This window comes from Corvus hawaiiensis, chromosome 21 (assembly GCF_020740725.1).
Source record: "Corvus hawaiiensis isolate bCorHaw1 chromosome 21, bCorHaw1.pri.cur, whole genome shotgun sequence".
Lineage (NCBI taxonomy): Eukaryota > Metazoa > Chordata > Aves > Passeriformes > Corvidae > Corvus > Corvus hawaiiensis.
Window position 1 is genome coordinate 10,251,479 of NC_063233.1, and position 25,680 is coordinate 10,277,158.

The 25,680-nt window shown below is 49.6% G+C and overlaps 1 protein-coding gene across 4 annotated transcripts in view; it reads left to right on the plus strand.

Annotated features, from left to right (window-relative positions):
• ZNF618 (zinc finger protein 618) overlaps nt 1-25,680 on the plus strand; it is a 132,738-nt gene that overhangs the window by 67,124 nt on the left and 39,934 nt on the right. For 2 of the 4 annotated variants that reach the window (XM_048325115.1, XM_048325116.1), the window contains exons 4-6: nt 2,416-2,511; nt 5,556-5,633; nt 12,392-12,430. In XM_048325115.1, the coding sequence (XP_048181072.1) occupies nt 2,416-2,511; nt 5,556-5,633; nt 12,392-12,430 (213 nt within the window). Of the gene's footprint in view, nt 1-2,415; nt 2,512-5,555; nt 5,634-12,391; nt 12,431-21,500; nt 21,585-25,680 lie in introns of all 4 variants that reach the window. The other 2 variants (XM_048325114.1, XM_048325117.1) reach the window with 2 other exon arrangements.

Consider the following 25,680-nt stretch of genomic DNA (forward strand, 5'->3'; position numbering starts at 1 on the left):
TGCCAGGGATGCCCAGGGTGGGGCTGTTGGGGGGTCTGTGCAGGGCCAGGGGTTGGACTCCTGGATGGTCCTGGTGGATCCTTTCAGTTTAGGCTATCCCATGGTTCTGTGATTCTATGGATAGCACTGGGGACAGACTGGTGTGAGGGGGGCACTCTCAAAGTGTGGGCACTGTGGGGAGAGGGACAGATTGATTGACCAGTTACAAGTGGTGGTTGAAAGCTCTATAAACTGGAGAGCTTCTGTCTGGAAGGGCCTTTTCCAATGAAACACACATTGCGTTGGTTATTGTAAAGCCTGGGCTTCTGTAAAGGCAGCTTGGTCTGGAGGTGATGGGAGTTGGTGCCAGTTCCTTTGTGAACAGAGCCCTGGAGGTGCCCTGCTTGTCTGCCATTCACATGACCCTCGTTTTTGGGTAGGTGGCTCTGAGTATCTCCTGTTTGGCCACCAGGTCGTGTGCTCTGTGTGCACAGCCCGTGGTGCCTGGAGAGCAGCTCCTTGTGTTTGCTGAGCTCTGGCACCCGGTCCCCTCCATGCCCCCACAGAAATCACACACGGGCACCGTGCCCATCTCTGCAGACACCAGGGTACCTCACACCAGGAATGTGCCCCGTGTGCCACTGCTCCACTGGCCATTCCAGCTGCTCCACTGGCCATAACAGCTGCTGCACTGGAGCAGCCTGAAGGTGTGACCCGCTGATGGTGCTGGTGCCTCCTGCCTCTGGACAAAAGGCTTTGTGACTTTGCTGCTGCTCCCCAGTACTTCCAGGAGTTTTCCTTGCCCTGGGATCTGGGAGCCTGTATCTGAATCACTTCCTCCATGCAGACAGGTGAGGCTTTGGTAGGATTTTATTCACCTTCATCGGGGAAGCTGAGACTGGAGGTGTCAAAAATGGTTATTTTTACAGCAATTGCTGACGAAGTGGTGAATCAGGAGTGAATGAATCCCCCTCCTCTGTGTGGAATTCCTGACCCCCAGCCTGTCTCCTTTCAGGGGGTGCTGGGACAGTGGGTTAAACGGGGGATGTGTCTGAGCCGGGACCATGGTGCTGAAGGCTCAGGGCACACGTGGCTCCAAGTGACAGCTTTCCTGCAGGGCTCAGCCTCAGGGCTTGGCTGAAATGCGCACTGCAAGATTTACGTCTCTTTTCTGAGTCATGCATCTGCTCTATTTGTATTTTTAGTTGTTACTTGGAGCAATTTATAACAGGGATTCCCAGCTCAGTTGTTGCTATTCCCTTGCAGTGTTTACATCAAACCAGGCCTTGTGTCTTTTGCCTCCTGTTTACTTGCACAAGCTCCTGTCTCTCCCGCCACTTTGGACTACTCCAGACTCTGCCTCCATCCGTATGGAGCATCCCAAACCCTGTGGGGGCTGTACTGGGTGGGATGGCTGGGGACAGTGGCCGCAGGGCCCCAGCTGAAGAGCCGGTGCTGTTTGTGGGTTTGGACCATTTTCCTTTCAGCTGCTTTTCCACAAAAGTCTTGCAATCCTGGGGGATCCCCCCTTGGCATCCCAAGCAGAGGAAGCCATTGGAGAGGTTGGCTCTAACCTGGCTCCTGCCAGCTGCAGCTGCTGTGGAGCCCCTACTCCCCCTGCACCCACCTGGCCCCCCACGGTACCCCAGATGCCCTGGCCCCAGGGCAGGGGTTCCTGCCCTGCACAGCTCAGAGATGCCACATTTCCTGCTCTTCTTTTCTTCCTTCTGGCAAGATTCACATGCTGACCTCAGGCCAGGGTCACCTGAAGAGCCCCAGCACATGGACACTTCTCAGGGCAGGGAGGTCAGGGCAGAGAGGCACAGAAGTCCCACCATGGAGCTGTCTGGAGAGGAGAGGAAAAGCAAAGAGCACTTGTGTTGTAATTGTGTTGTAAGGAGAAAGAGGGGGAGATTTTCAGATGTGGATCATTTCCTCTTGTTGGGAATAGCATCAGGTCAGTATTTGTGTTCTGGAGGACTGAGTTATCTGCGAGCTGATCGGGAGAAGTTTGGTACAAGACTCCTCAACCTCTCAATCTGCTCTCCCAATCTGGTGCTTTACAAGGAACATTTTGGAGATGACTTTTCAAGTAATGCATTAGATCAGAAATGTTTCTGAGACAGAGTGAAGAGAGAATCCTTCTGCTCTGAGCCTCTCTGTCCATCTCCCTTGCACACACAGGGTTCATGCCATGATGCTGATGTCTCAGTGTCTGAGTTGCTCAGCATAGGAAATTCAAGAGCACTTTGGATTCTCCCTGGTGAAGTAAAATAATACTGCAGAAGCCTTAAGAAATTCTGTGAGACCTCTGACATCTTGTCAGGAAGCCACAGGGACAGATGGGTCTTGGAAATTTTTAATAGGCTTCAGCCTATTCCTTGGAAATGCATCCACTTTAAGGGCTTTTTTCTGATTTCTTTTTGCACAATTTAGATGGAAAAGCAGTGGAACGTGGCTCTCCCGTTGGATATACACGAAATCGATATTCAGGGACCTGGATTTTTGACCATGCATTGAGATACACGTCCGGTATGTGATGGAAGGGTGTGCAAGTCTAACCAGGGCTCAGGGAGCACAGAAAGCTCTGGAAGCAATGGGTGCATTGCCCGGATTCCAGCTGCGAGGCTCAGGAAAAGCCTGGCCCAACTGAGTGCACCAACTAACCCCAAACCTTCCCCATCTCCCCTCCTGCCACCACCAGCTGTACCCTGCATGACGTGCCCTGAGTGGACGATGACCTCGCTGCTGGTGTCCAAGGCCACGCGGGCGCGTTCTCTGCAAGGCCTTAACACACAGCAATGTCCTCCTTCCTGCACTTCACCTTCCCCCCACTCTAACAGCACATTTTTTGTGGCAAGCCACCCCTCCTTTCTCTAGTGTGAGGGCCTGTGGTGAGCTGAGCACACAGCTGTGGCCGCTGGGTTGTCTCTCTGCCTCAGGTCTGTAACACACCTCCCTCACACCCTCCCCAACTCCCTGTGCTCCCAGGGCACTGCTCTACCCCCAGTGGGCAGGGGGTGAGTGCAGGTGCCCCCCTCAAAATTGGCTCCAACCTTCCCTGGGTTCCACTTGAGACCTGGGAGTTTCAGGGCACCTGCACAAAAGCCCTGGCCTGGGACATGTGGTCCCTCTCCTGCCTCAGCTCCTGCCCTTGATGTCCAGCACAGCCCCTGCACAAGGGCTACAGCCCCTGCTCGGGTTCACAGTGCAGACAGAAGGCACTGAACAGTTACCTGAACAGGTGACCCTCTTGGAGAACTCCTGCACAGCCAGTGCATTTCTGTGCTGCAGATTATCTCCAGAGGAAGTAGGAAATGCAACAAAAATGGAGAAAAATATTCAGCCTAGAGCCCCTTTCTGTGTTTGACCTGTTTGCACCAACTCATAGAATCACAGAATGCTTTGGGTTGGAAGGGACCTGCCATGGGCAGGGACACCTCCCACTGTCCCAGGCTGCTCCAGCCCCAATGTCCAGCCTGGCCTTGGACACTGCCAGGGATCCAGGGGCAGCCCCAGCTGCTCTGGGCACCCTGTGCCAGGGTCTGCCCACCCTCCCAGGGAACAATTCCTTCCCAATATCCCATCCAGCCCTTCCCTCTGGCACTGGGAAGCCATTCCCTGTGTCCTGTCCCTCCAGCCTTTGTCCCCAGTCCCCTCCAGTTCTCCTGGAGCCACTTTAGGCCCTGCAAGGGGCTCTGAGGTCTCCTTGGAGCTTTCTCCTCTCCAGGTGAGCACCCCCCAACTCAGTGGCCTCCTCTGGCCTCATTCCAACTCTTCCCCGTGCTCCGTGAGCAGCCAGCACCGTTGGGCTGTGGGTGGGCATCAGTCACATCGTGCTGTTGGTTCAGCTGAACCTCAGCTGTGCTCAGGGCTCCTGTTTATAGGGCCCAGGTGATGCTGAGTGCACTCGTCTGCTGCTTTGGGGTCCAGCTGGAAGAGTTTTCAGAAAAGAATTTTGGAGGCTGGTGGTGAAAATAACCAGTCCTTGAGCAGGGGAAATGAGGGCTGGCAAACACTGCCGACTTGCTGATATCCAGGATTTCACTCAGGCAGCCTCTGTGGAGTGACCACAGGTGGTGGCTGTCCCACAGATGTGTATCTATATAAAATACAGTGAGCTATGAAAATAAAAATGCTCTGGAGCAGATCAGACACAGCCAAGAGCCTGAGCTATCAGAATATGTGAGTATTTTCTCAGATGGGTACTCTGGTGTATCAGACTGTGGCGAATGGACTCTTTCAGCATCAGTGACAGAGGAGCCTCCCCAGCTCAGAGGACAGCCCCAAGTGGTGCTTTCAGTGATGGACAGGGAATTCAGGGCTCTGACACTCTGAAAGGGGGGTGTTTTCTTCCTAGGCTGTAAGAATGGGCTATGGGAAGGGGAAAAAGGACTGTGGGCAATAGTGTGTTCAGACAGCACCCTGGGTTTGTTCCTGCAAGAGCTCACTTTGAGTAGCTCCAGGTGAGTATTGCTGTGAATGCTGTTTGGGAAGGTTTATCTGGATGTGTGTCAATGTTTTTGTTCTCGTTTGTGGCTCCTCCCTGAGTTTTGCTGTTTGGCATGGTCAGGAAAACATTGTTTCAAGGTTGTGTGAGGAAGGGTCCATGGAAATGGAATTCTGCATTTATACCAAATTAACTCAGCCCTTTTTTCTCCCACCTCCTCTTCAGCCAAGTGCTGCTCTCACCCTCCCAAAGAGCACCAAGGGGATCCCAGTTCCACAGCTCTGGTGGACAGCTAAGAAATGCAGTGCATGCTGCAAATCAGAGCCTGGAAAGTGAATTCATAGTCTGTGCAACAAAGTGAAGTGGGGAAAAAAAGAGATTGAATCAACTCAAATAACAAATCTAAGGAAATTTCTGTCTGCCTGTTCAATAACAGAAGAGTCTAAATTCATGGCATAACTTCATCATTACAAATGGTTCTCCCAGCTCTGTTCCTCTGGTTTCATTTCAAATGACTGTTTGCAGATGTGTGTTTTCTGGAATTAGAGACACAAACTGAGAAGAGAGACTACTGTGGTCATGTGCTTTTCCTTAAAAAGGGCAAAAGTTCTATTTGTATCTATTTGATTTCCTCTGGGTGGATATTTACCAAATCTCTGTGGGTTTCTTGGGAAATTTGTACATTGTGCATTTCTTGAGAAATTTTGAAAACTCCTGGCCTCAAGATAACATATTGCCTTCTTTTTTCAGTTGAAAAGGATTTTTTCCCAGCTACTAGGAACTTACTGAAAAGTAATTCAAGGTTATTTCTGTCCATAGGAAACATTAGTCATTATTATAAAATTATAAGTCAGGCTATTTTGAGCGTGGCCCTTTCACGTTAGCAAAGTTAAAAAGTTACACTGAAAATGTAAGTTCAGGGTAATATGCCAAGGAATCTTAAATAAGGCTGAAAGGAAGAATAGTGTCTGGGATAGTGATTTCCTGCATTTATCTCCATGAACCTTCCAAAAATTACTTTGCTGCAACGTGCACTCTTCTGCCCGCAGTTCATGGAGCAGTGTGCAGGGAGGCTGTTTTTCCTGATCTCCTATGGTGATGTGTGCTTCTCTCTCTTGTCTTCCAGGGTCTTACGAGTGTGGAATATGCGGGAAGAAATACAAGTATTACAACTGTTTCCAGACCCATGTGCGAGCACACAGAGGTATCTCACTCTTGCTGAAATCCTGGGAATCCTGGGTAGCACAGGGCCAGGGCAGGCTCAGGCTGGAGAGCAGGGAAAGGTTCTTCCCCCAGAGGCTGCTGGGCACTGCCCAGGCTCCCCAGGGAATGGGCACGGCCCCGAGGCTGCCAGAGCTCCAGGAGCGTTTGGACAGCGCTGCCAGGGATGCCCAGGGTGGGGCTGTTGGGGGGTTTGTGCAGGGCCAGGGGTTGGACTCCTGGATGGTCCCTGTGGGTCCCTTCCAGCTCAGGATATTCTGTGATTTTATGTCTATTTTCAGGAAGGTCTTGAAGGTTGCTCTGCTGCTTCCCTGGTCACCAGTAATTCTTCTCTGGGGTAGCCCATTGAGAGGGGCCCACTGATAAACTTTGGGGCTGTCTCAGCTTTGTGGTCTTTACTGCAGCAACATTTCTCCCCAGATCAGGAGCAGCTCCTGTGTTCGGGGTCAGTATTTACTGCCCAGGGCTCTTGAGGGCCTCACTGTGTGCAGGGGGAGCTGCAAATCACAGAATTTCTCCTGGCAGGTCCCAGTGGCAGCAGTGTGGTGGCATCTCCTCGAGGTGCTCCATGCTCCTGCCCAGCTGGGAGTTCCATCCCTCCCTGAGAAGTCAGCGTGGGAGGATATAAATCAGATATGGGCATTGTGACTGCTGTATTTTTATGTTCAAATCAAAATGCTCCTTGAGCTGCCCCTGTACCCCTGCTGCCAGCTGAGGTCACTTCCCAAATGCACTGGGTGGATGAAAGGTCTCCTGCTTGGTCAGGAGTGGCTTGAGCTGAGTTTTCTGTAAGACTGAACAATCCAATATTTGTAATTGCAGAAATGTGAAAGTTTGAGGTGGTTTGTTCAATCAAAGTGTAGTTTGCAGGGTTTGGAGCTCTGAAATACCAGAACAGCAGGGACTGGAAACCAGCTCCTCCTGTGCCTTTCTCTGGGTTTGTTTCCTGTCACTGAGGTGACACTGGAGTCACTGTGCCAAGCTGGCAGGAGCATCTGCTTAACTCCTCAGGTGTAACCAGTGGTTGAAAATCCAGGAATAATGGAGGCTAATATTAAGTTTTAAATGCTCAAACTCTCAAAAGTCAGCACATGCAGGGCCAAGAAGTGAAGGTGCATCCTTAACTGCTCAGAGTTTGTCACAGTCTCATCCCATAAGTGCATGGTTGCATATTCCTTATGTTCTGTTTAATATCACAGAGCTGCTTCTGTACCCCTGGATACATAGAATTGTTTTTCCATGCTGGTATTTCTTTTCTAAATACCAACAGAATTCCTTAAAGTCCTTTAAATGTAGCTGCAAGTAGCTTCACTCTGCATCTTAAGGAAAAAAATCCCAAAAATAATAGGGATATGCTTTACCATTACATCACAGCATTGCAATAGTTTTGCAATAATAATTGTGGTATTTAAATCTGGGACAAGAATTGCTTTTATTTTACTTCTCTTCCCCAAGCACTATGGGATGTTTAATTCTGCTGGAATTTAGGAACTCTGTTAGTATGAGGTCACCTCCTAGTGTGTGATCTAATTGATTTGTATTTATTTCTATTTTGATAATGAAATTAAGCTATATATTAAATTATATATATATAGACCTGTACATTTGATACCCATAGTTTTGACATGAACTCAGTGGAGGCACAACTTTACCTTTTGCTTCCAAGGTCTTTGTCATGTGTAGTTGTAGAAGATGGAAATTTTCAAAATTCTGAATGTGGAAATTTATCAGTAATTCTCACATCAGTGCTGGAGAAGCAGAATTTATATCTGTGATACTTAGAAAGTGTTGGTTTATGTTACTGTAAATGGATGCATGTAGTAGTAGCATTTAAAGTGCATTTGAATTGCCTTAAGACAATAAAAATACAAATGAGGTATTTATTCATCTACACTCTTCAGCAAGAAATGAAACTGCAAAGGTGATGCAGCTCTGGCAGTGGGATTCTCCCAGGGAGCTGAGGCACTGAGCAGAGTGTGCAGGTCTGCAGAGGAAGAACCTGCCAGGGAAAGGTTAAGGATGGGTAGGAAAAAAGAAGGAAGAGTTCTTTGGAAGAAAGCCCTGTGTTGTATTATCCATGAGCTGTGCATGGACTGGACCCGGAACAGTGTTGGGATGACAGAAGACTGCAGGAGTGAAGGGAATTTTTGTGAAAGATGCTTTTATTGCCCTAAGGCTTCATAGAGGAGAAGGGGCTGGGGCTGCCCCATGGTGGCAAATGTGGGGTAACGTGGTGGGATCATGGCACTGAAGGGGTCACTCTGCACGTTCCTGTTCTCCCTGTGATCTCCAGTCCGTGTCTCAGACACAGTGCCAGGGCACTGGCAGCCAGCTCTCCCAGGGCTGCTTTCCTCGAAGCACTGGAATGTGAGCTCTCTTGGCCCATTCCGTGCAACTCTCAGCTGCCAGAAACTCCAATCCTGAGCCCTTCAGTTGTTTCTTTCTGGCTGGGCAAGGGAGGAGCCAGACTGCAATGGAAGGACCTGGATTCCCTCTTTGCAGGATGGATTTTCTGGGTGCCAGCCATGGCTTTCCCAAGGTCTGGCCACCCATCAGTCTTTCCCAAAGTTAGACTAATCCTGGGAGACTCACCAGCTCAGCATCAGAGGAGCTAGAACAAAGTGAGGCCCCTTTCTTCTCTTTAGGTTTTTTGGCCATTCCAGCAGGAATAGCTGCTGTTTGTGATTTGCTGAAGGATACACCCTGTCCCAGGCCTCTGCTCTCTGCTTGTTTGTGTGGTTCCTGTGTCGCTGACGGGCTGTGGCCAAGCCCTGGGATCATCCTGCAGATGGACAGAGCAGGGGATAGAAAAGGCTCAGCCCAGGGGAGAGCAGAGAAACTGGTGTTGATCTGCTTTGGACCTTTGGGGCAGAACAAAACATCTGTGTCATCAGCTCTTCTGTCACCGCTCAGTGACACAAAATGCAAGTTTTGGGGGCCTCCAGTTGTTCTTGCTTTGACCTGGGTTATTTCTGAGCTGGTTTTTGTGTCCAGGGCCCACTCTGGAGCTGTGGCAGGGGAGCCTGGGCCTTACAGCAGGGGGAAGGTCTGTCACTCTCTCTGCTCGTGCAGTCAAGCCATCCTTATCCACTGCTTGTTTTTCCCTGTGCAGAACTTAATGTCTTCTCAACCTTTGAGCTGTGCAGTTCCACATGAAGAGTTTTGCCCTGGAAACATCACATTTTTATTTGCAATGAGCATTTTTTTGAGAGATTTTCTGGATTTTTTTATAGCTGCACCTGCCTCCACTCCAGCTCTCTGTGGCAGACAAGCTGCGTTAGAGGTGACCTGTGTTCTTGAGGCTGATTTCTTTTCTCGTCTGCCTTCAGCAGCACGGGAGTTTATATCATAAAACGGGGCATTTTCTTAGTTTATTGAGTGTTCCCAGTGTTGCTGAGCATTGGCTGGAGAATTTCAGGGAGTGACTGCTCTGGCAGTTTGCAGAAGAGCTGAGACAGCTCTGCTTCAGGACGTGCTGCCTCGCAGGGACAAGTTCCCATTCTGCTTTCCCCTGAAAGCCGAGATCCAGGCACGGAAATCCCCATGTAAGGGCTCTGCAAAGAACCAGAAATGTAGGTAAGAAATTTCCCCACTATGTTTCATCGAGGAAGAAAGGAAAAGGTTGAGTTCCTTCCCCTTCAACTCCCTGAAACACACAAATAAAATAAAAAAGAAACCCAACAAAAAAGTTATGTTGCAGAGCTGAAAGGCTCCTTTGTGAGCTGCTGTGCAGCCCTGCAGGATCACAGCTCCTTCCTCCTGCTGGAGTTCAGCTGGAGCAGAGGGGCTGCGCATTCCTGGTGCCGATGGAAGGCTCTGTCCCAAATGTTACCGCTTCGCCTACACGCAACCCAGGGCTTAAAAATGTTTTGCTTACAGTGCTTTTATTTCAGCTGTGTTAAAAGGTTTGGATTGCCTTCAGGAGTTAGTCAGCTAGAAAGTTCTGCTTTGTACGGTTGGGTCGTGTTTAAGCAACATGAGCAGCAAAACATCTGCATGTTTTGAGTCAGGAAAATTATTTCACTTTTAGATAACTCCAAAAAAAAAAAAAAAAAAAAAAAAGGCTGAAATTGCTTTATTAGACTTTCAAACAGCAAATTTATAAACCTCTGGGCTGAGGCCAAGCAAGGGAGGTTTGTACCCAAAGGAGAATTCTTCCAAAAGCAAAGAAAGAAAATAGCAAGGCTCAAGTTTAACCCTCGCAGGATATATCACCTCTAGCCCAAGAATTGGTGGAAGTTCTCTGTTTCCAGATAAGCTTTTCTGGGCTGAATGATGATTTTGCTCAAGTTGTTTTTCATTATTATTTATTTACATTATAAGTTGTTGCATTGCCTCCCTCCAAGCCCTCCCTCCAAGCTCTCCATATCCTCCCCACAGGGCTCTGCCAGCCGAGGGCTGAGCTGCTCCCACCAGAACAGATGCTGGATGCTCTGAGGGGGACTGGATTCTTCAGGCCAAGTTTCGAGTTTCACCAATTGTTAAAAAACTTCTCAAAGCTTTTAAAGTTTCAGATTTATGTTTTCCAAGAATGGGTTCTGCTCAATTCAAAAAATATGAAAAGGAAGATGACTCATTCAAATGGTGAATATGGAAAAATGCTTTTTTCCAAAGTGCGCATTTTTTGGAGTCTGAGTTAAAGCGCTTCTGTCACTGAAAGGATTTTGAGGTGAGGAGTAGAAAACTAATAGAGAAATAACCATCCCTGAGGAGAGATGGTGTTCCTGAGCCATAGAAATTTGGGGTTCATTCGTTTATTTGTTACTGAAAATATCAGATGATTTTGGGGACGTCCATTGCCCTCTGCCCTGCATCCAAAGATCCATTTTTCCTGTGCACATTTCCCAGTCTGCAGCAGATACTCATATGAGATGTGGGAAGTTTCTTGGGACACAGGAGTTAACTGGCTGATTTTCCAGCTTCCTTGCCCACCTCCCTATTCTTAGTGACTTTTGCAACTTTCTCAGAAATTTGTCTTTTGTTTCACAGCTGTAATTACTTGGTCTGAGCTCAAAGGTGATGTGGAGTGGGCTGTTAGGGGATTTTTAGTTGGTCATTTTTTAATTCATGAATAGTTTAGTGGGTCTTATGACTAAGAGTAACAACATTTCTTGACGCAGTTCAGAAATGGCTGTTCCTTAAACCTTTGTGTGTTGCCTGATTCTTGTTAAATTTGACTGAAGTACTTTTTAAAGCTGTTTAAATAGTGCATGTCTTTTATGGTTTATTTATGCCATTGCTTGTGAGGACAGCATTTTGTATAAATCCATTGTGCCCTAGCTGCTTTTCCTTGAATGATGGGTGGGAATTCAAACAAGTAGCAGCTGTGGAAAAATCCTGGGCTTTGCTGTTGAGGTTCTGCACCTGATACTGAGGGTTTCTGATCTGGCCCGAGTTTATGAAGTTGTGCCAAATTAATACTGTTGCCTAGAAAAATGATCTAATCAGGCAGGTTAATCAAGTAGAAATGTACAAATTCACAAACCCACAATCATTTGTTTTTATTATTTTTAAGAAATAAGGAAATTAAATGCAAACAGTGCTCATTACTTAAGGTTGCGAATTTTAAATTCAAAAACTCTGTGCCATTCTGCAGCTGTGGTTTCCAGCGCAGTGCAAGCATCATTCCAACAGACATATGGAATATTTTGCAACACAGTTACATTATTAGATAATGTGACATACAGTATATGTAATTCAGGATGAATATGAAACACTTCAAACTGACTTGGAAATCCTAATCGTTTATGATCCTTGACTTGTAACTTTGGGGTTTGTTTTCCAGCTTGCAGCTTTGCCTGTTGCATTCAGTTAAGGCTTGAACGTGATCTCTGCTCTGTGCTTCTTGCACACGACAGTGGAGGGAGCTTTTTCTCCCTTCTTTTCACATCTGCCGTCAATAAGACCAGGATAAAATCACCCTGGAGGAATCTGTGTAGCCCATCTCTTGTGGAGGCTTTGCCATCACTGCCTGTGGAGGGAGGGCACGGTGGTGGAGCTGGCTGTGCCAAATGCCATGGGAGCTGAGCCGGGTGCACTGGTCACTGCTCGCTTTCCTGGGCTCACAGCGCTTGCCTGGGAACTTCCTGTTCAAATGAGACCAGAGGAGGCCACGGAGCTGCTCCGAGGGCTGGAGCCTCTGCTCTGGAGCCAGGCTGGGAGAGCTGGGGGTGCTCACCTGGAGAGGAGAAAGCTCCAGGGAGAGCTCAGAGCCCCTTGCAGGGCCTAAAGGGGCTCCAGGAGAGCTGCAGAGGGACTGGGACAAGGACACAGAGGGACAGGACACAGGGAATGGCTTCCCACTGCCAGAGGGCAGAGATGGATGGGATATTGGGAAGGAATTGTTCCCTGGGAGGGTGGGCAGGCCCTGGCACAGGGTGCCCAGAGCAGCTGGGGCTGCCCCTGGATCCCTGGCAGTGCCCAAGGCCAGGCTGGACATTGGGGCTTGGAGCAGCCTGGGACAGTGGAAGGTGTCCCTGCCCATGGCAGGGGTGGAACGAGATGGGCTCTAACATCCCTTCCAGCCCAGACCATTCTATGACCGCGGGCAGCTGAGCTTTAACCACGAGTCCTTGTTGGCCGTGTCGGCCTCGCAGCCCCGGGGAGCCCCTCACGGCCCGCTCCGTCCCGCGGTGCCGGGCAGAGCCGCGGAGAGGAGAGCGAGGGAGCGAGCGAGGCGGCGGTGGTGGGGGCCGGGGCAGCGCGGCCGGCGGATCTAAGCGCAGCTCTTTCTCTTTGCAGACACCGAAGCTGCCTCAGGGGAAGGAGCCTCACAAGGCAGTAAGTACAGCGGGGCGTCCCGGGCCGGGTGTGGCGGGGAGGGTCGGGCGGGGGTCCCGCTCCCCGAGGAGGTCCCGCGGGGCTGTGGCGGGGCCGTCCCGCAGGCGGCCGGCAGGGGGCGGCCCCGCCGCGGAGATGGCGGCGGCGGCGGGGCAGAGCGGGCGGGCACGGCGGGGCAGAGCCGCTCCTCACGGCTCGGGGGGTCTCTGAGGGCACGCCGCCCCTCACGGCCCGGCAGCTCAGGCGGTTTTCGCTGTCCCCCCGCCGTGAAGGGAGCGCGGTGCCCCGGGAGCTGCCCGGTGAGCGCTGTGAGGGCACCACGAACGGAGCTCCCCCTGCCTCCTTGGCCGGGAAGGGACAGGGCACTGCTGGGCTCCCTAGCGGCGTCAAGTCTTGTAGGACCTTTAAACCCTAAACCTTCAGTCTGGGGTGTGTGCCCCCGTCCCGGGGAGGGACAGACGGAGCCGGCGCAGGGCTGAGGAGAGCGGGCCGGGGCAGCAGTGGGAAAGGTGGCACCGGAGGGAGCTGGGGACAGACTCGTGGCCCGTGTGAGGGGTGAGTGGGAAGATGGAGCCAGGCAGTTCCCGGTGACAGGAGAATTGCTAGATAACGGGCATAAAGTGGAGAGAAAAGAGGCTGGGGCTGTGTTGAAAGAAAAGTGCTCCCTCGTGCTGTGGAGCAGGCTGTCCAGAGAGGTGTGTCCTCCATCCTTGGGGGTTTACGAGACCAGCCTGGATAAAGTCCCAAGTAACCAGGACTGAGCTCGGAGCAGACCCAGCTTTGAGCAGGAGGTCAGACCAGAGATCTCCTGAGGTCTCTGCACACCTGGGTTTTGCTATGTGTTAGGTGAGAGCCATGATTCCCACTGGAAAGGTAAGTTCCCAACACTGGTGGTTGCAGATGGCAGCTTCGAAGCACCAAACTTACCCTGGGTGGGTAGAGAAATGTTAAATAGTACAGAAAAATAAAAAGTACAACCACACCACCTTTTCTGAGCTCTTTCTTTACCCCGTTCAGGGATAGGTGAACAATTGGCATTAGCATAGGGGGGGTCTTGGCTTTCTGTCTGCAAAAGGAAGCAGGACTGACTTCACTGCAGGTGGGGAATGAAGATCCTCAGCCCTGAGCCAAAACATCTCAGTAGCAACCAGCCATCACACACCAGTGTGTGTGCACAGTGTGCTGCTCACAGGGGCAGCTGGGCTCTGTGGCTGAGCCCTTCTCTTCTCCTTGACAGAGTCTAGCTCTGTGCAGGGCATGGAAACTCCTTCCCAGGCTCCTGTCACCTCCCTTGGTGTCTCTCTTTCAGTCATTGCTCAGCTGCCCGTTGGTGTTTTACTCATCCTGAGGCTTTCCAGGCTCATCTCCTGGCTCCCTTGCTCTGAATTTTGCTGGCAGGCACTGCTGTGTTCTGGGCTAGGCTGTGTGCTTCCTGAGCTTGATGTTTGGGTATTGGGTACTTTGCCAGAGCTTGGGAACCACCTTGTGCAAAGAGGGGTTTTTTTTTGTAAGTCAGCTTCTCCCCTTCCCACCTGTTGTAGGAACTTTTTTGGCTGGAAAAGATAGGGCAGAGTGAGGTGTGAAGAGAGAAAAAGACATGAGGGCTCACACTTTTGCTGTGTGGGCAGATTCGATGTTGTTGGATCTATAGAAGGATTCCTGTGGATGTAAATGCCTCTTCTGTGGTGTCTGGGTCGTGGAGATAGGGGGACAATGGAACATCATCGGCAGAGGTCTGGAAGAGAACAGCGAGAAGCCTGCTCCCCACACCAGGCTTCTGAGGAGCTGCTGTGGTGGCACTGGAGATGGGGCAGAGAGCAGTAGGAGGGGCAGGAGCTGCTTCCATCTCTTTGCAGGGTCTGGCCCCATCCCCAGTGCAGGAATTACTGACCCCCTTTGGACCTGCTGCACTCATATCCCAAAATAGTCTCATCTAGCTGAAAAAGATGGAGGCAAAAGCAAGCCACCAGAACAGGGAGATGGTGAGTGGTGGGGTAGGGAAAGGAGAAGAAGGATCCACCATGGCCATGCCCTGCTGGAGGGACAGCCTGGACATGTCACCTGTCCTACAGAGTGGATGTGAGACCGCTTGGCCGGTGCTGCTGTGCCTAAGTGCACTTGGCTGTAATTTCCTGACAGAGTCATCTTCCTCTTCCCTCCTTGTGCTCCAGTGAAACAACTCAGCTCTCTTCTTTCCTCCCTCTGCCTTCCCCTCTGAGGCTGGATTAAAACCCTGGCCTACCCTGGTCACTTCTGCACATCTCTTCTGCTTTTTCACTCAATGGCTCTCTTGTTCCCTTGTCAGTCTGTTTGCTCCTCATATATTTTAGGAATCTTTTGTTTATCTTTCCTTTCCTGCTATTTTTGCTTTGCCCGCTGCTGCACTGCTATTCCTCTGTGACCCGATCTGGCTGTTTGCACCCTCTCTTTTACAGATGTCTGCATTGTTCCAATCTTCCTCTGCTATTTCTATCTCATTGGGAACCTCTGCATTCATGGTCTCTGCAGGCATGGTTTGCTGCCCTCTCCCAAAATTTCTCAGTATTTAAGGGATACAGGAAGGTGTTGTTTTCTCTCCTGTGCTTCTCTGTGGGGCATGGATTGCATCCATCCTGAACCTGTGGGTGTGGAGTCCCTTGACCAGCGGTGGGGCCCTGGATTAGTTCACATAACTACATTATAGTGCATCAGTTCGCATCCTTAACTGCAGGGTTTGAAAAGCTGATCAGGTTTTCTCCATGGTCGCTTGCTGGAGCCACCAGTGGTCACCCAAGAAGTGTTGGTGAAGGCAGCCCTGTGTGTGAGGTGACATCTCAGCCGCTGCCTGTGCTGTGCTCCCTGGGCTGCCCTGGAGCAACCAGCTCTGATTTGGGAGGCAGAGTCTGGCTGTGAGAGTGAGCCTGGGCTGTGGGGAGGATGAGGGACTGAGCTGGTGGGTGAGGCTGTGCTGGAATGTGCCCTTGCCTTCAGGTCTGGGGGGCTGTGGTAAGAAGGGGCTATGGGGGGAAGGCCCATCCTGGCCTTTTTTCTTCCTGGGAAGAGGGGAGCCATGGTGCAAACTGGGACTCAGCTGAGATCTGTTGTTTGTTCGCTGCCTGCCTAAAGAGGAGACAGTGGTGTTTAGACTTTCCAGCTGGGAAAGCACTTTGAAGACTCCCTTGAGGAAAAACTGCTCCATTTAGTTAGTTATTTTCAGCCTTTGGGGGTTATAGTCTATTGATGATGTCTCTGGGACTCCCTTTATTTTTTTGGACCCATTCTTGAAGAGACACAGCTCTGTGGTGGTGAGGGGGGGATGTGCTCATGGGGACACGGCTGCATGGCTTTGGGAGCTCCTTTTCTAGTCTTGGCTCAGGGTCCAAGACCAGAATTCCCACGAGAGAGAAGAAAACAATGCAACCCACAGTGCTAATGTGTTAAAGAGACTTGTCTGACTGCTACCAGCTTTAACTGGCAGGGAGGAGGAAGAGAAGAGGGTGATTTTGAATGAAATAGTCTATTTGATATGTTTTCCTAGACAGGTGTGGCTAGTTTGACATCTGGGTCAGCTGAGTCACTGACTGCTCCTGTAGACGAGTCTTTTCTGAGATGCTCATATGCCTGTGTGCTTTGCTCCAGACTTTGGGAAGTCCTCAAGGAAGGTGTTTGGGCTAGGCCTGTGCTCTCGTTCTCCATGGAAATTCCAGTCATGTTTAGGGGACTTACAAACTTTGCACAGTCTCCCTCCTGCTGCTCACATTCTACAGGACATTCTTGGCAACCGGTCACTGAATAAACCCAGGGGCAAGAGGGGGTCCAGGGCCCTGCAGGGGTAGGGACACGGCTGAGGAGCAGCTCCTCTCACCTGAGCAGGTGTTTGCACTGTGCCAGGGCATGGGGCAGGGTGTGTTTACAGTGGGCTGTGTTCAGTGCACATGTCCGGGGCTGGGGACACAGGTACACAATCACAGAGGGCAGGGCTGGATGGGATATTGGGAAGGAATTGTTCCCTGGGAGGGTGGGCAGGCCCTGGCACAGGGTGCCCAGAGCAGCTGGGGCTGCCCCTGGATCCCTGGCAGTGCCCAAGGCCAGGCTGGACACTGGGGCTTGGAGCAGCCTGGGACAGTGGGAGGTGTCCCTGCCCATGGCAGGGGTGGAACAAGGTGATCTTCAAGGTCCCTTCCAACCCCAGCCAGTCTGGGATTCTGGTTCTGTGACGGCAATAGTCAGCCTGTTGGAGTTTGGTACCATTCTTTTCTGTAGCAAAGAGGAGCGTACATACAAGAACATCTCTAGAGTAGCCATAACTGGTTTGCAGAGCTTGAAGGTGAGTTGAGTTTTACAGCTGCCCATGAAGTTCACCTGGGAGTGTGTGGGCACCTGGGCTTTGCTCTGCCTGCTCGCTGCTGCTCTTTCTTACAGTGCTCTGCCTCTTCAGACCAGCCCAGGGTAGAATTTGGGTTGCTCTGGCAAATGTTAATATGACACTTGCCTTCACTTTAGCAATGGCCTTTCAATACCAAAATACCAAATGTTAACAGATATAGCAGGTAGTGCTCCCAGTCCATAGCAGTTGTAAGCCCTTTGTGTGGCTGAGCCTCGGATCACTTCCCAGAGGAGTCTGGAATTCTGCAGGCAGGCAGAAAGCAGCAGGATGGAAAGAAAGTTTCTTGCCAGAGGCAACCAACGGATGAGTGGCACTGGAATAAAGTGCAGGTCCCTGGGCTGGCAGCCCAGTCCCTGAATGCTGGGCACAACCCCTGGATTGCAGTTCTGTGCCCTGGGAAAGAAACCAGAAACAAATGCGCAGGGAAATGGGCAGGGAAGGATTGCCAAAAGCTGAAGGTGTCTCCAAGTACAGCTGGTGAAGTGATTTCAGGTGTGTCTGGTTAGTGATCTGGGACTTCATGAGTGTTCCTCTTCCCAGGGGAGAAGCTCTGAGTCTGGGGGAGCAATGCTGATTGGTATTGTAGGGAAGAGTCCAACCATTCCTGGGTGCTTTAAATAAAGCACTGTTGAAAGTGGGAAGAATCAGGATGTGGTGCTTTCGGGAGCCTTGATCTCCAGTGTGTCAGTCAGGCTGGCTGAACCAGGACAGCTTGCTGACAGTGGGGTTTGCTCTGTCATTTTTCCCTGGTGACGCCTTTTTTGAGGACCATCACAAGCAAGTTGCAGTTTGAAGCGGGCTGTGCTCCCAGGCTGTACTGTGACACCAGCCAGGGGGATGGGCAGGAAAACAACATGGAAAACCAGCTCCACTACAACAAGCCAGTTCTACTGCTCTGCTTGCTTCCATTCCTGGGGTGCTGCAGTTTGTTACTATGGCAATGCAGGGACATTTGCTGGAGGCTGGAAGACCACTAATGGTTGTTTGCTGGGAGATCCCGTCCTCTCTCTCTCCATTTCCTGCTCCTGTGTGCACGAAGTTCTGTCCAAGAGGCACAGCTGGGTTTTGTGCTGCTCCTCAAAAGCTGAGATCCCAGTGCTCAGCCTGCCAGCAGGTTAATCCTGCACAGCTCTCCAGTGACCTCCACATTTTGGGAGATGTTTGAGAGCCCAGCATGCAGATCCTGTCTGTAAGGCCAGACCATCCCTGACAGCCTCCTTCTCTCATGCCTTAAATCCTGGCATAAACAGGAGCAGCTGTCAGAGAACATTGATGCTCACTGTGACCAGCCCCACAGACTGCCAACTCCTGGGCCACATCCCAAGTGATCCCAAGTAACACAACCTGATTTTTGTTTGTGTCTCTTGGCCTTTCTGTTGTTTTGAGCCCCTTTTTGAGCCCCTTTTCCTTGCTGGCAAGTAATTTTTGAAAATCACAAATACCATCTCACAGATGAGGATGTATCTGGGTGTTTCAGAGCACCCTCAGGCTGCAGGAGAAGCAAAATGTGGTCATTGGAATTTGTCAGACAATGTCAGCTCCACACAGCCGGATGAGCAGCTCAGGAGCAAATCCCAAGGAAGGCAGGGATGCACAGCACCTGCTGCAGTGTCACAGGGTTACAAATAACTGCTTTTAAGGATAAATATAATGCAAGAGGTGCCAAAATGATCTCCAGAAGAGGTACTTTTGAAAATTTGGTATAATATATATACACTTAATATAAATACATCCTGAGTTTACTTTCTTCTTCCCCATTTGTAGGTGCTCATATTTGCTTATTGTGTGTTCCTGGGTGCTGGGCTAGGACAGGACAGTTGGTGAGAGGGGGGTCACTAATGTTCACCGGGGCTGAGGGTGTTGTAGGCAGTAAACAGAACATTTTCCTTTCCAGTTTCTCAGCCAGATGCACTCAAACCCATTGCCTGGGCACAGGTGTACATCCATGTGTGTGTGTCTCCACTGCAGTTACAGAGAGGGGAAAAAAGAAAATCGCTTTTTTTTTCCCCCCCAAATGGAATACGCAGTAAATATTTCAGAACCCCATAAATAAAAATGATTGATTTGATCTTTTAAAAACATATTCCCCTTTGGGCTCTGACTAAGTGTGAGAAAGTTCAGCCTGAGAAGGAATTTATTTGGAAAAGCAGTGAAAGGTTAGAAGCAGGGATGTGGGCTGGAATATGCCTTGCAAATGTTAACTGTGGAGGCACAGTGCTAACGCCTTGCATGTGCAAAAACATTTGGAGGGTTGTGAATTTAAACCATGAAATTAATGTAGTCAAAATTAAGGTTTTCTTGCCCACACCTTACTCACACAGGATATGGTGTTTGTAATGTTCTGACAGGGATGGGAAGATGTGGAGGTGGTTTGCTGGTGTTAATTTATGGTTAAGGAAGAACCTTTAGCATCTCTGTTTCTTGATTAATTTAAATGTTCAGATTTGCAACCTAAATGTTTCCTTAAAGTAAACTTAACTTTTGATTTCTTTTACTTTTCTGGGGGTACCAGAGCAAAGCCTGGGACGTGGCATTGTTGTGCTTACTGACACCTTCCCCAGTGAGAAGTGTGATGCGGATGCTGTGTGTGCAAACCCACGTGCAGCCACCATGCTGACCCATGAATCATTTACAACTGCCTGATTCATTGTCCCAGTGCTCTTATTTGATAATTCTCCTGCTCCTTGGGGAGAGCTGTAAAAATGGATTTTATTTTCCTAAAGTGTTTGCATTTTAGGTAGGTAAAGTCTCTTTAGATTCCCCTTTGCCAAACAAGGAGATGAGTGTGTTCATCTTCACATGGAAGTGACCAATGGGCTGAGACCAAGAATGACAAATTTCAGTGCAGAAGGAGGAATTCAGAAAATAATGAGAAATCTGAATAGCAAACCAACCCATGCACCTTCAGTGTTTTAAATATTTAAATCTCAGTAGTTTTGCTCCTAAGGATCTTCATAACCAGAAAGGCAGAGGAATGAGTACAGGGATCAGCTTCCTGACACCTTTTCCTTTCAGCCTAAGCAGAAGGGTTGGCGTTCTTGATTACCTCCGGTGATTGTGGAGAGGAGGGTCCTGCATCCCCCTGGCTTAATTTGATTTCATTTTGTTCGTTAAGAGGTTCTATGGAGTCAGGATCTCTTCTTCAGTGCTGCTCAGTCGTTTCACTAGCACTTCTTCTTTCCACTTTGGAAACCAGGCAGTGATAATTCATGTGAATTCCCATCTGGAAATCACAGTAAGAACAGAATTTCTAGTCCTGGACAAATGAGTAGGAAAAAGTCAGGATGAGGTTTGCTTTTCTTTTATGAAACTCTCAGTGCCACATCATTTAATCCAACCAGTTGTGAGACAGATGAGCTGTGTGTTCCCAGCCAAACCCTTTTGATTCCAGAAGGAGCTTTAAAAGAAAATGGTCTTTATTGTGTGTTATGCAGAACTCCACAGTGTGGGCTGAATGAAGTTTTTCACTTGAGATGGAGATTGAGATCCTTATTGATAGAAAAGATAAATCTTCCCTCATTTCCAGGTTATGTAGGTTCAAGTGCACCCATTTTCTTAATTGTGCAAGGTGAGGTAGTTCATTGTCAGATTGCTGGGAGAAGCACCCTAATGGTCATGAGACCATTCTTTATCTTACTCCTATTTACACTTTGAATTTACAAAAAAAGGATCCAACCCTGTGCTGAAGTGATGCCAGAATGAGGCAGGATGAGACACGATCTGCTCGTGTTGTTACATTTGTGTGATGCATCTGAATTTTGTCATGGAGCCTCAATATCCTGCTTCGTGATGCTGATCTGGGGGATAACTGTAAAATATTAATATTTTTGCTTTAAATGGCTGATATTTGCTGGCTGCACCTGTAGCAGCTCTTCTCAGGAGCTGGAAAGGCTCTGGAATCCTTCATGGAGAAGCCGAGCAGGAGCCTGTGGCTCCATGCCCTCTCACCGTCATTTGGCCCCTTGCCAGCTGGAAGGTGAGCCAGCACCTTGCATCAATTTCTGTGTCATTTCAGGGGATTTGACCCCTCTGTGTGAGGGTTTGGGATGATTCCCTGCCTGGCAGTTTACAGGAACACAGGTTCCCCCTGTGTGAAGCATGGAAGCACTGTGTTGATCCAGTGTGTTCCTCAATGTCTCCTGTGTTCCTGACTGAGGCCAAATATCTGTGGGAAGGAAGTAAATTATTGTGAAATGAGTGATCTTGGAATAGTTTGCCCACAGGGAAAATTTTTTCCTTACCTCCGCTTTGGATCTGGCTTGTGCCTTTGTGTGTGAGGGTTTCTGTCCTTTCCAGAATTCTGGATTTTATTATTTAATCCTTACTAATGTAACTCTGGGTACTTTAATCCTCTTGAGGGTTTGATGCTGACTTTGGGCTCAGTCCTGCTCCCTTTTCAAGGAATTTTGCCATTAGACACCTTTAAGTTGAGTTCTGATGTAAACTGAAGCTGATTTTACTGGCAGCTCTGTCCCTGGCTCTGAAATGCAGCTGTAAAGCTGTAACCTGTGTGCAAGGCATGGTTCCAGTGGGGAGGAGAGGGATTTCTGTGGTCCTGTCTGCAGCCCTAATTCTGCCTCTCCTCACTGCCAGTCTGGAAGGAATCCTCAAAAGAAAGGCTCAGGTCAAAGGAATTGTCCGTGAGCCTGCGCGGGAAATGTCCTGCCAGCTTAGGAAGCCATAAATGTGTTCCTTTCCATCTAGGTGCCCCTCTGGCTGCGGAAAGGGAGAAGAAGCCTCTCTCCAGAGCTGTCTTTGTGCTGCCCTGGGTGGAATCCACAGAAACAAGTGAGGGTCCCAGATGTTTTGTTTTTTTCCCTGATGTGTTGTAAGGAAGCAGTAGCTGCACTCTGGGTCTTCTGGGGAGGCTGCTCAGGTAGAGTGTGCCCTGGACACAGCTTGGAAAGGTGTTTCCCGGTGGGAAGCATGCAGCATGTTCCTCAGAAAATGCCATACTTTCCTGTTTCTTTGCATCAGGTGGATTAGTCCTGGTGACTGGCTCTTCCTGAAGAGTGTTGGTGTTACTCACCGTTCCTTTCAGTGAGGCAGATATCCCAGGAAAGCTGATGCCTTTTCCAGGTACTGCCACACAGCTGTTCCCCAGCTCCAGCCCTCTGGGTTTGTCACCAGCAGGACTTCAGCATCTGCCAGCAGATTTTCAGGAAAAGGAGTGTGAAACTGAGGATCAGAGCATGTCACGGACTGTCCCTTTTTGGGGGCAGAAACATCACAGCCTCAAATAGAAAGGTGACATAAATGTACTGCAGCTGTAAGAAATCCAGCCCCTACCCTTTAAGAGATGCTGCTGGACTTTATGTTTGGGAAACCTTGTGTGCCAAGGTGAAGAGGAATGTGAAATTATCATAGAATGTATGATTTAAAATAGAATTCCTGATGTTGGGTGCTTCCTCTGTCATTCCCAAACCCGCTGGTGCAAAGGAGCCGTGCTGACCATGGAACAGGACAAGCAGTGCTGTGCAGACTGCCCTCTTCTCATTGGCCTGCTTTTATCTTGACTGGGACCTGCAGCATTTCTGGATGTTAGGAATAATTCAGCAGGCTGTTGTAATCTCTTTACATTCAGCAGTTTGCCCTTCCACGTGGAGGCTGTCCCTGCTAGACAGCTGTTCCTGCAGTGCTCTGCAAGAGTGGGATCAATAGGATTCAAGGGTATCTGCAGAGTGCCAATTGCTGTGAGAGCTCCTCTATCAAGTACCTTTTGTTGCTTCTGCCATTTGAAAGCTCAGTGTGAATTCTGGGCCAGGGGAAAATTGTTCTTCACCTTGGATAATCCTTGAGGAGCTCCTGCAGCTGCTGTGGGGAGAGCCCATCGTTTGGGACCCTTCATGGGCTGTGCTGTCAGCACTGCAGAGATGTCAGCTGCATTGTTTGCAGTCTGGGTTTCTGGGATGCTCTTGGAGCCCAGTGGAAACCAGTTTGTACACAGCTGTTGTGGTATTCCTGCACTTAGGAGGGCGGGTTGAGTTATCTGTATTTTTAACTGTATTTTTAGTGATACAGAGCTCCTGACCTATCAACACATTTCTGATTGCTCTTGTTCCCTTCCTGAGTTTCTAAAGTAAAATCCACCGAGGCCAAGTGCCCTAAGGAAAGAAGTGTCTTGTTCTGGCTGTCACTGCTGGGCATGTGTTCTCTGCCCCCTCTTTCCTGCCGAAATGAAATATGTGCTTCCTTCTCTGTGAAATATTTGAAGCAAACCAACAGAATTTCTCCAAATCTTGAATGCAGGATCTGGGAAGAGAGCTGAGCGCAGCCCTGGGGCAGGGGGTTCAGCAGGTCCCAGTGAGGGCTGGACACACTATGGGAGCAGTGCCTGGAGATGGGAGAGAAGAGCAGCACATTCTCTCTCTTTTATTGGGGTCCATTTGCAACCAGAGGGATCAACACTGCTTTCAGGCCCCTTGGAGTTATTTCTTGGGGTACTTGAAAAACCTGCCCATTTGGCATCTGAGTGTGTCAGCCCTTTATAGCTGAGGAGCTGCCTTGTGACGAGGCTGTGCCTACCTTTTCTACTACTAGCAACACGAGGTGCTCTGGTTTTGGTCTGTGTGTTAAAGATTAATTGTGAGCTGACTAAATAAGTACAGCTGTTACTCACTAGACCTCTCTCTGGAATCTCTGCTCCCATTGGAAAGGCTCCTGAGCATGAAGGAGAATGATCCTTGCTGGAGTCTGGAGTTTGACCAGATGTCTTTGGAACATTTTGAAGGTCTCTGTTTGCAGCAGGGTGATTGCTCAGCTGGGAGCAAGGATGTGAATACCAGTAAGGGACAGCACTGAACCCCTGTGCTGCTGGGCTGAGGAGTGGCTTTCCCTGCCCTAATGATGCCTGTTGGTGTGGTGGTGCTTTGGGTCGAGCCTTAGTGTCTCCCTGATGACAGCAGAGAGTTTGAACCTGAGCAAACTTGCCTAGGTAGTGTTGGTTTGGCTGTGTCTGGATCCATCTCTCCAGAGGTTTAGGGATGGGTTCAACCTGAGCACTGGAGTCCCTTGCAGCTGTTCCCATGGCAGGCTGTGCTGTGCCACGTGTTGAATATCGTGCCCCAGCTGGGTACCCTGGGGTAGGAGTTACAACCCACAGCAGGAAAACTGCACTGGAACAGGTTCCCTGTGGTGACAGCCTGACAGAGCTCAAGAAGTGTTTGGACAGTGCTCTGAGATGGTTGTGGTGTCTGATCCTTGTGGGTCCCTTGCAGCCCAGGAGATTCTGTGGTTCTAAGTGGTGCTGCAGGGCTGGTTCTGCTCAGGGAGTTTCTTGCTAAGAAAGCAGTTGCTACTGGGGTCAGCACTGGCTGTGTTCAGAGGCTGTCAGCAGAGATGGCTTTATTGGGTGACGAGGAGGAGCTCTGGCTCTTGGGAGCAGCCTGAAGAGGGACTGTTGCTCAGAGAGGTAAAGCTTGGCTGCACATGGGCAGCTCTCGGTACTTTGTGAATTCTCTGTAAAACTCCTGTCTCTGAGGCTGGGCACTGTGCTGGATGTTCTCTCCTACAGAGCCCAGGAGATCAGAGCCAAGCTGGACCAGCTGGAAAAAATTCTTCTCTGTAATCCCTGGAGATCCTTCTGCCTGCAGGAAGACAGTCCCCATACAACACAAGCAACCCCTGCTCTCTTGGGCTGTGCTGTTGCACTTGTTAAGTGTTCCCATTTTCTCTACACTGCCCAGGGAAGAAGTGCCCACACCCAGCATGGGCTCTGCTGGGGACAGTGAGGTCCCTGCTGTGTGACAGGGACCACAGGTAGCCATGCCTGGCCCTGTGAAATGGTGTGTGAGTTCGTTTTCTTCTGTTCTAACAAGTCTCCATATTTACTGATCTCTTTCCTTCCAAACTAAGGCCATAATAGTTTTTGTTCTCCAAATGTGAAAGTGCCTGATCTTTGGGATTCCTTTGAAGAGTTAATCTTCAGTTGGTCCTGCACAGCTCATTGCACTTCAAAAAGGAGGTTGATTCCTTGGTTTAGGGACACCCAGCGAGGTGGGACTGATTGCTGATGCCACATTATGAGTTTTCTCTGCTACTTGACTTGCTAATTGGCTGTGCTAATTGACTGGGGGGTTTTTGCAACAGCTACGAAGATACTCAGCAGCAATCATTAGATCCTGTTCATTGTGGGGAAGGGCCCAGGGCAGAGGGAGACCCTCAGCACCACGTTGTGACCACAGAAGGAGCCTGCACAAGATCCCATAATGAAACAAACAGTTAAATGTGACTCACCAGTGCTTTTCCCACTGGTGTGTTCTCACTGGTGTGTTCTCACTGGTGTGTTCTGCTGCTCCTCCTTCTCTCCCTTGAGCCATGCACTGTCTGTGCAGCGAGTCCCTTTCTCCTTGCTTGTCCAGCCTAGACTTCTAAAAAACCCCTTAACTCCAGTTTAGCATTGCTGTGCTCTGATTAAGATACAAATATTTTTTAGTCACAGAGGTAAAGTTCCAGTGCCCAGATGTTTAACACTTTATAGATTTGGCATTTTTCTCTGCTAGATCATCATAGCTTCTACAGTCACCCTGCCAAGCAGAATAAAGGGGGACAGTGATCCTTTATTTAGTGCTGAACCCCATGTGCTGCTGGACTGAGTGGTGAACCCAAGTGAGTGATTACACCGTACCAATATAACCTAGTTGAAAGTATGGAGTGATTTTAAGAGTAAAGTGATGGAGCAGTAAAATAAAAGCTTACTTAATGTGCACTGTGGTATGTTTGAGCACAGCATGGAAGAGGTAAAAGGCTTTAACTTGGCTGATAGTAGGGATCCATGGATACAGCTGCACTTCTGCAGGGGAGCTTACGGAGTGGCAGGTCCTCTGTGGAGCCCTGGTACTGCTGCCTGCACTCCTTGCTCCTGCTGGTCAGGAAAACACTTTGG